The sequence below is a fragment of the Zootermopsis nevadensis genome, unplaced genomic scaffold (genome assembly GCF_977971745.1).
Source record: "Zootermopsis nevadensis isolate Lab colony 2312 unplaced genomic scaffold, Znev_1.0 Znev_ptg000029l, whole genome shotgun sequence".
In the NCBI taxonomy this organism is placed as follows: Eukaryota; Metazoa; Arthropoda; class Insecta; order Blattodea; family Termopsidae; genus Zootermopsis; species Zootermopsis nevadensis.
The window spans coordinates 210,887-220,216 of record NW_028259161.1 but is presented as its reverse complement, the minus strand read 5'-3'; the positions used below and the strand labels follow the sequence as shown (position 1 = coordinate 220,216).

The 9,330-nt window shown below is 37.8% G+C and overlaps 1 protein-coding gene across 3 annotated transcripts; it reads left to right on the top strand.

Annotated features, from left to right (window-relative positions):
- The first annotated feature begins 2,211 nt into the window (after positions 1–2,211).
- Positions 2,212–9,280, top strand: LOC110837869 (RAB6A-GEF complex partner protein 2). Of its 3 annotated transcripts, none has more exons than XM_022080466.2 (9): positions 2,212–2,609; positions 2,999–3,123; positions 3,797–3,904; positions 4,215–4,364; positions 4,671–4,783; positions 4,960–5,112; positions 5,274–5,451; positions 5,879–6,105; positions 8,958–9,280. In XM_022080466.2, the coding sequence occupies exons 1-8, from the start codon at positions 2,488–2,490 to the stop codon at positions 6,100–6,102; spliced, it is 1,173 nt and encodes a 390-aa protein (XP_021936158.1). In that variant the 5' UTR covers positions 2,212–2,487; the 3' UTR covers positions 6,103–6,105; positions 8,958–9,280. The 3 variants fall into 3 exon arrangements, with proteins under 3 accessions (XP_021936158.1, XP_021936159.1, XP_021936157.1); XM_022080467.2 differs by lacking the exon at positions 8,958–9,280 and adding an exon at positions 7,226–8,845; XM_022080465.2 differs by lacking the exon at positions 8,958–9,280 and adding an exon at positions 7,221–8,845.
- Positions 9,281–9,330: the final 50 nt, after the last annotated feature.

The window sequence follows — 9,330 nt, the reverse complement described above, 5'->3', positions numbered from 1 at the left end:
CATGGTTTGTATCCAGGAGGTCCCAGATTCAGATCTTAGCCCAGAGAAAGGCTATGCTGACTGAGGTTTTGTGGTGTTCCTCAGTCCCTCAAGGCTAATGTAGGGCCAGTAATTTCAATGAAGCTATGGCTAGTTCCTTTAATGCCATTTCCAATTCAGTCTTTATTCATATTCTTATCATCCAGTGCTATACTGTCTTAAGCTGCTGACAGAATCATTAAATAAACCACAAATAATAGAAAACTGTTCTTCATAAGATGTTTGCTCCTCAGCTTCTTCCTGTGTTTTAACTTCATTCTGGGTGATGTTTTCGTAACCAGTTGTTCCATCTTGATCTCAGTACAGATTATGTTTAACCTGTCTTGAGGTGCATTGACTCATGACAAATAAATGTAAACAGTGTCGGGGCTTTCTGGATTTTATTAGCTGGTCTGTGTATTTCATAGAAAGTAAATTGGGTTTTGAATCAGTAAAAGCTGTTGGGGGAAAATTAAATTTTGAGCCATGGCATTGCTGTGAGTGCACACGAGTAAATGTTATATGCAATATGCTTTTCTAATTTTCTTGTTCTAGAGCTTGGGATAAATTTGAGGGTTTATTACATTTTTTCTGATGCCAGTGTATCTGTTCCTGCATATTGGTTGTGATTCACTCTTTAGAAGGATGAGTGTTTTTTCTGGAATGAATATGAGTCAAAAGAAAAAGTATTTGCCTCAGTGGATTATGTTAAAACGAGTGTTAGGAATAAAATTTATAAGCCAGCACTTCATTTTATTTTGATAGTTGCCATTATTGAGTGCGACTCTTTTAAAACGTGATGCTTTCTGAAGAGGCGGTAAGGTGAAAATTCAGGAAGAAACTGGAAACCTTGGATAAACTGAAGAGGGAAACGAATGACTGGTTGCATTTAGCATGTTTTTATTTATCTGAATGATGTGACAACAGTAAATATGTGGAGTAAAAACTTCTTACTATTCTGCTCAGAAATGTGAGGCTAGGAAATTATGTAAATAAATACAGTCTGTGTGTGCTGTATGTTTAAAAGTTTCTCTGTAGCTGGGAACAGAGTATGATATGAATGTTTGGTTTGGATGTGACATTAAGATTGGATATTTATAGAAGCTGTTCATTGGATCACTATCTGTTCATCACAGTACCTGTCCCACAATTAAGTGGCATCCATGCCAATTGTTCTGTTGAGATGCATCTTTCACAGGCTTCACTTCTACTAATAATAATAACTGTACAGCACAGCTGTCCATGAAATACTGATAATTGCCCAGATGATCAAGGAAATTCTTTTCATTTATAAAATATGATGGTTCACAAGTCTGCTAAATTCAGCACGTGCCCTCACATCCTAATCCTTTGAGATGCATTTTAATAGGATTATTAATCTGTATGTAGGTCTAGCTAAGCGTTGTCTCCTTCTTAAGAAGGACTCTGCTCCATGGAGCTAATGTACAATATGATGACTTGAATGCAGTTGATTTTCCAAGCACCAACAATAAAATACACAGATAGTACCTTAAAATAGGCCATTTAAACTTGCTCCCAATTCAGTGTTCATAATCACAACACTGTAATCAAAACAGCTTACCCATCTCTGCATGCTTATTGTATAAAAAAGGGAAAAAGTAAGTTTGTTGGTAAAGCTTTCCCCAGTTCTGTAATGTAATGTTATATAATATAATCTTGTTCTGGTTGTGCTTTTGTAGTAGGGTATGGCATTTCTTATTTTAATAATGTGTTTGCTGAAATTACATAAAATTAATTTTCAATGATTACATCACTGATTAATTTGTTACAGGACAAAACAGATTTTCGAACAAACTCAGTTCTAAAATAAATTTAATCCTCTCTGTATTAGGCATAAAGTGTGCTTTTTGTAATGTACAATTACCTACGATTTCCTTGAGAATGGCTTAATGTATAAAAGATTTGTATATAACCTATAATATAGAGCTGCAATTTTAATCTGAATCTGTCCCATATGTTGAATATTTCGTGAGATATAAGCATTCCCATACGCTTGTACAATATTTATTGTTATTATTATTGCGAAGACGATGAAGTCAACGATAAAAAAATAATACATGAAGTGGTAACGCCTTTACCACCTCACAGATTTCGCTACAAAGTATGCATGCAAGAAACTTTCATTCGTACAAAGGGTAACTGACCGCAATTTGCACAGAATAACCAGTAAACTCTTATTCCTCTGACATAAAGTTTACTTCTGCAATTTTTCTTTGAGTGGTAGTGGCAATGTGCTGGAGTTCCGTGCCTGTACAATTATGTGCATCAAAGATTTCCTGAATTGATTCCGTGGATATAAGCTAATAGAATCAACAGATTGAAAGGCGATTAAAACTATTTGAGTGTGTTAAACGTAATCGAAGTATGCGATAATTTTAATTTGGTTGGCCAATCATTTGAGGTTTTGTGTGACTTTTCGTACTTTAAAGAAAGTTATAAACAGAAAATATGATTGAGGTTACAGCTAAACTAGTGCGGGGACCTGTGTATTTAGCAGGCGAATCAGTCGAGTGCTACATTACCTTTTCCAATACTCCAGCACCTGTACATAAAAGATATCACTGTAATAGGTAGGTTATAGCGTGTGTACAGGTTTGCAAGTTGTTCGTTTTTATAAGGTATGCGAGTTCGTTTTTAGGATTTGAGGTTATCACGGCAGCGAGTCCGAAGAGGCTGTTTTCTGGGTTGTTTCGCGGTGTAGTCTGGCAGATCGCCCTAATGACGGAGGCAGTATGACCTCTGAAACGTTGGTAAACATCTACCAGACTACACAGCGCAACAACCCAGAAGACAGAAATCTTCATACTCACCATTGTGAAAACCTCAAATCATACAGACTACAGCCATATTTACTTCATTGACCACTATAAACTGGACTAAGTATGTTTGGTTTCAAACTTGTAAATAAGAGTATGCTGGTCATTGGGGCAGTATATTGTACTGTGGGGTTGTGTTTTAGTGATGCCCTTGAAAGCCTCGCCTGGGCAAGTGTCCAGATCCACTGCCAGTGTACCACAAACAGCAAAGTCATGTATCCAGATGGGAACTTGTTCACGGCAGAGGAGCTGTCTACTGCCAACACTGGTATGCACCTAGAGAGGTAAATTTGTCCCTGTGCTGTAGCACCAAGCAGAGGTAAAGATCTGTTGTCAGATATTACAGCTGAGTGGTCAGCAGAACCACTTCATACCTGGAGGTCCCTAATTCAAATGTGAGCCCAGAAACTGGCTGTTTTGACTAAGGTTTTTCACATGCCAGGATGACACCATAAGTTAGGCCAAGTCACATCCTTTACAATTGATTATTTATTACTGATCCTATTATATTACGCTGTGTATTCTGAGCTACTGACAGTGTTGTTAAATAAACAATGAATAAATATCCACATATTGTTGATGTTATCACTAGACAGAGGTGAGTGTTCTAATTAAGGCCCATTATATGTGGTGGACAGACAAAAAAAGAGCTTTTTGTCTCTCGATCAGCATCTCTTCATACAAAACCTTACCATTGGGTTCCTTCCTGAGGTAGATCAGTCCAGTTTCTTATGACTCATTATGCCATTGTCATCACATTTCTATTTCATCTTCTGAATTATAATTTTCAAGACATCTCCCAACCAGCATTCTGTATTTGTTGTTGTTGTTATGCCAGCCGATTGTATCCTTCTCAGATTAAAAGCCAAAATATTACAAAGAAGATAATTTCTAATTATTATGTGTGCCTTATCTAATTTTGATTTGTTTTGGTGCTGCAGACACATCATTCGCACCATGTAGAGGAGAGAGAGGTCATGTTGTACTTTCCACAAAGCCCAGAATTCTGTTCTGTGACCTGCGTCTTTCTACTGGGGAGAGCAAATCCTGTATGTATGACAGATTAGGTTCATGTTTATATTTGTGATATTTTATCAAACCTCATTTGTATGAAAATAACAGTTAACTGTATCTAAGATACAGCCATTTAAGCAGTGCCCATCAGCACTCCAAAACTTCAGAATTCACATTTACTAGGTTTGTGTTTTATTTCCTTGGTCCAACATCTTCCTTCAGATCCTGAGATTTAAGTAGACACTAACTAGATGTGTCTGCCTGAGAGAGATTCAGAACAGTGTGGACAGTTACAGCTTCTATCTCATTTCTAATATTCCTGATGCATCACATTGTATTTTTCAGACCTATACAGTGAGGTGCTGCCCAGTGAGGCTCCTCCATCATACCGGGGGCAGGCTGTCAAGTACTCATACAAGATCACAGTTGGCATGCAGAGAGTGAACTGCCCCATCAAGCTGCTGCGGGTCCCCCTCAGGGTGCTTGTGGTTAATGGTACTGTCTGCAAATAATTTTTTTGCACGTGCTACTCAACATAAAGACTTAAATTATGTCTGTAGGCAGCGCGTGTGTGTCACCACATGAAGGCCTCTCGTCCTGTTCTCAGCTTCCGACAGCTCTTCAGCAGTTGAAACGGAGACATGCACTGTAATTGTTGTTTAGTGACAGTGTCAGTGAACTCAGATTCGTTTTAAAAGAGGAGATTTACTGTACCTGGATTGTAGGAGTGTGATGAGCATTAGGTATGTTTTGGAAATGATGTAACTATTCAAAATTCATTTCACCTCACATTTGTTGCAGGCTTTCAGGAGGCCTCCCTTTGTGGTGACAGTGAAGAACTTGCCCCCAGCAATCCTTTTCTTCAGATTCGTCAGAAGGAAACGCCATTTGATCTTGCCATGCAGGCTGTGCAGGTAATATGAATATGATGCAGAAGAGAATAGAATGTTTTGGTTTGTTAGAGTGAGAGGGAAGGGGCCATTTGGGAGACCAAGACACAGATTACATTCTGTGAGTGAACCAGTTTTGGATGGCAGAAGGAAAAATAAGTGTTCTTCCTTTTGCCATTCACAAGTTGAACCTGTTGCAGACTGTGACAGCCAAGCGGAGCCCAAACTTCTACAACATTACCAAGTCCCAGGGCAGAGTTGTGCGATTCTGCCTCTTCAAGCGCGCGTACAAACTTGGGGAAGACATTGTTGGGACGTTTGACTTCTCGGAAGCAACGGTGCCTTGTGTGCAGGTGAGGATGCTGACAGAAATTTTCCGAGTAAAGCTAACCGCGTGGGCTGTTTATATAATTTCTGGTGACATTGCCTGGAAGGCTTTCCTTTCTGAAATACCAGAGCATCATCTTTTTATTCAGTGCTGTATAATGATTTAATGAATACTGTGGTCTTGTAGTTCTCAGTGGTGCTGCAGAGCGAAGAGGAAGTCACTCCAGGCTGTCGCCGGTGGTCAAAGCAGGGCTCGGCTGTGGTATCATATACAAAGTACCACGAGGTGTGCCTAAGCTTGAAACACTCTCAGCTCATCTTGCCCATCCCACTGCATGTGACTCCTGGCTTTACCACTGATCTGGGTGAATACTTGTCTTTTTCTTTATGTTTCCCACTGCTAAACTAGGCCTTTGGTATGGCGTTGTCTGCACGTGTGTTCTAATACATCTGGAAGCATGTGATTAGTCTTTATGACAGTTGTGCCATAGGAAGCCAATTTACCTTTTGTAGTTTTAATTCCGTGCCACCAATGACACATTTCTGAAGCGGTAATGTTGCAAGTGCCATTGTACTTCCTGTAGTGACAGGCCTGATAAATGTATTCTGTTCAGGTAATTTTTGTGTATAATATGAAATGACAGTGTGCTGACTGCATTAATTTGACTTCTACTGTTAATAATTGATGAACTATGTATAATTTGGTATAAATATAGAATAGAAAGTAAGGAAATTTGGTTTCATTTAACTTTAATCTGTGTATGTGGTTTGACTGTGATGCTTTGTGTGCAGTAACGCTACAGTGGAGGCTGCACTTTGAGTTTGTGACTAGTGATACACAGCTGATACATGAACTGCCTGCGAAAGACCTGGAAAATGGAAATGTATGGAGGGGACCAGCAACATTGAACATTGAGACAATGGTCTGGAACCTGCCCATCAAGATCTATCCCACAACACCACTGCAGATCTCACAGGGACTGCACACACAGGCAAAGAACAGGCTGGCAGTCTGACTGGTAAGTTTTGAAGTCAAGGTACATGATGCAGCGTCCTTTGTGTATTTGTCTTCAATGCAATTAAATCCTGTGTTCATATCTGAAATGCATAAGATCATAATTTGTTCACCTGGTTGGAATTTTTTGTGAGAGCAAAATAACATAATGACAGAAGGACTAATGCACATTTTTTACCACATTTACCATGTTCAAAGACTTAATTTTTATCAGACAGTTCATCATGTTAAGTATCACGCCATTAAATTGTCTAATGTCATGTAAAGTAAACAACTGTCATGATCAAGTAGGTAGTACGCCTACTTCTCATAATTAAAGGTTCTGGTTTCATATCTTGGCCTCATGACTGACTTTCCTGACTCAGGTTTTCTCAGTTGCTCCAGGATAATACCAGGAATTAGGCCACAGCCACTTCCTTCCACATTCTTTCCATTTCATTATTCTCTGGTCATCCTGATAGTTGACACAATATGATCTAAAGAATTGAAGGTATTATTAAGTAAACCGAGAATAAATAAAAAAATTCATATACACTCTGTACCACAAAAATCAAGCTCTTGAAATTTTCTAAGTCCCGTGCTGAAAGAGATGTAAGCGTACAGATGGTGTATGTGACTTCTCTGTACCTTCTGTTCACTACATTTCTTTATGCCAGATGTTTGTTAAACTGACACCAATATGTCTGCCTAGTTTGAAGAAAAACATGAATTAATGTATATTACTTTTCTAAGTCTGAAAACAAAACAGAGGCGAAAAGTTTTCTTCGATTGGATGTCATGTTCCCTCATAGACAAGTTGGCGTGTTAGGGGACTGGCCTTCACCTACTTTACTCACATTCAAAAGCGAGAGGAATGCAGTTACTTTCTCACCGTGTCATGACTGAATTTAAATTAAGAATTTTAAGGGATGCATCCTGTTGTGTGTTGAACTTTGTTGACAGTCCATCTAGACAGTGATTCTTGATTATAGTTTCAATGTTTTTTAAGAATCCACTATTTATTTTGACCTTAATTGTTCGTCTTAAGGTGGCTGTCTCTGAGTGTTTGAAACTAATAGATATGACTTCTAATTTGTATTCTTCTTAATGTGCCTATCTGCTCCGGATGTTGGTGATCAGCATAGCAGTTTGAACCTTACTGGCTGCTACTTGAATCAGCCCTCCAGTGGACATCGAAAACCAAGTTTTTAAGTTCTGAAGCCACGAGATTCTTGGCCTGCCAGATCCTCTCTTTACGAATTTGTATACAGAACAGAAAATATGTGTACAAATTAGCAATCATCAATTAGTTTCGAACACTGAAGATGACCAAGTAGGATCGAAACATGTAGTGGATTCTTAATATACAGAGTGGGTGGGAAGTAAGTAGGCATTGAGAAATGGTTATAACCTCTATATTTACAATGCAAAGATAATGAAAATAATAATAATAAAATAATTTTTACATGTACCTCTTTAAATGGGAATGCCTACTTACTTCCCACCCACCCTGTACATTAACAATAAACAAGTATTATTGTGTAGAAGTGCTGTCAGCCTAACTAGAAATTAAATTAAATTATCTATATTCTTGTTGTCATCATTGTCGTAATTATCATCATCATCATCATTATTATTGTAGTCGATACAACTACTACTACTACTACTGCTGCTGCTACAACAAGATCGTAACACCTCAGAATGTCTCATTCACAATCTCACCAGCAGTGTTCATATTTGTACACAAAGGTTTGTTTTGTTCTTCCATGATGACAGACCAGCCTACAGATAACTGATTTTGTCTTGTTGTTTCCTGTACTGTTGGCTGCTCTAACAAAGTCAATTTTCCAAACAACTGAATACAGGAACTTTGTGGGGGACCCTGCCACCATGGAAGAATAAAACAAACTCTAACATAAGACTGTGGAAGCTATTGGTCAGTTTGTCATTGAGTCATTCTGAAAAGGTGTTAGAATAATTTAATTTCAGTCATAACATGTTAAGAAACCAGCTGTGCTCTTATAATTTTCACATGTGAATAAAGGAAGAAAGAAAATACATAAAAACTTGATCCTCCATTGCCATGATATACAGGATAATTATTAAATAAACATTCTTGGGAACAGAATATGGATTGGATGCACCATAAGAAAGTGTGCTACCAACTGCACTATCACTAATGATATGAAAATGCTATGCTTTATCAGAATGTGAAGTAACAGTGTAGAAAGTAGAAAATAATATTGATTTTTCCAAAGAAACAATGGAGTGTCTACACCTAATGTTTTAGCCAGGAAGTCAGGTATGCTGTAAAAGTGGTCAGAAATGGAGGGTAGCACATGGCTGGATCCCCTTGTAAGATGCATCTTAATTTCAGCCTCCATCTTCGTCATTCTGTGTGAAAACTGGGCTAGCAGTTCTATGGAATATATTTGTCACTTTCCTGGCTGTTTGAAAACTGTGATTACAAAAACATCTTCAGAACACAAAGTATGAGAGTCACAGCAGAATGAGTTATCTTATAAAACGGAGTTGGTGTGTGCTTAGTTTGTTCTTGTTTTTGTATGCATCTTCAGTTTTCATAATCTGAAAACTGTTTTTGAAGTATGGGAAAAAATTGTTAGAAAAGGGCAACATGAAGATAAGGTTGTATGAAAATAAATTCTACTGTCTGCTTTAAAACTTCTTTTACAGAAAATTATGCTGTTTTAAAACTTGTGCTAATAATGTCAGACATGAAAGAAATAAAGAGGGAGACCAGGAAATGTTTTGTTTGACTGAACAGCCATTTGTGCTACCCATGTACATTGCAGAGGCATGATAATTGTCTCCTGTTGTAATATTATGTTTTTCTTTTCCTGCTTATTTTTACACTAGAATATACTGAATGTCTCCATCATCACGGTGATGAGTCGTGGAATTGGAGATATAAGAAACCTCTGAAACATTGGTAAACTTCTAGAAGACTACATGGTGCTACAACTCAGAATACAGCCATCTTCAGACAAATGATGGTTTGAAAGTGTGACTTACAATGCCTAGTGTTCTCACATTTGTTGTTATTACATTTTAATTCTTTAATTAATCATAAGTGAACATTATAATCCAAAAAGGAAAGCCATAATTTGTTACAATATTTGTATTGCTTTGTATCTTGCTTCTTTCTCTGCTGCATGATTAATAGATGGTATTTAAGGATGCATTGGGTTACAGGGTTATGGGATGTAAAGTATGAAACTTACATTCTAGG

Bases quoted from the DNA above. Each gene is read 5' to 3' on its own strand.
- LOC110837869 (XM_022080466.2), top strand. From the start codon at position 2,488: ATGATTGAGGTTACAGCTAAACTAGTGCGGGGACCTGTGTATTTAGCA. The intron at 4,365-4,670 runs GTACTGTCTGCA...CATTTGTTGCAG, and splicing joins CAGGGTGCTTGTGGTTAATG to GCTTTCAGGAGGCCTCCCTT. The intron at 5,113-5,273 runs GTGAGGATGCTG...GTGGTCTTGTAG, and splicing joins CAACGGTGCCTTGTGTGCAG to TTCTCAGTGGTGCTGCAGAG.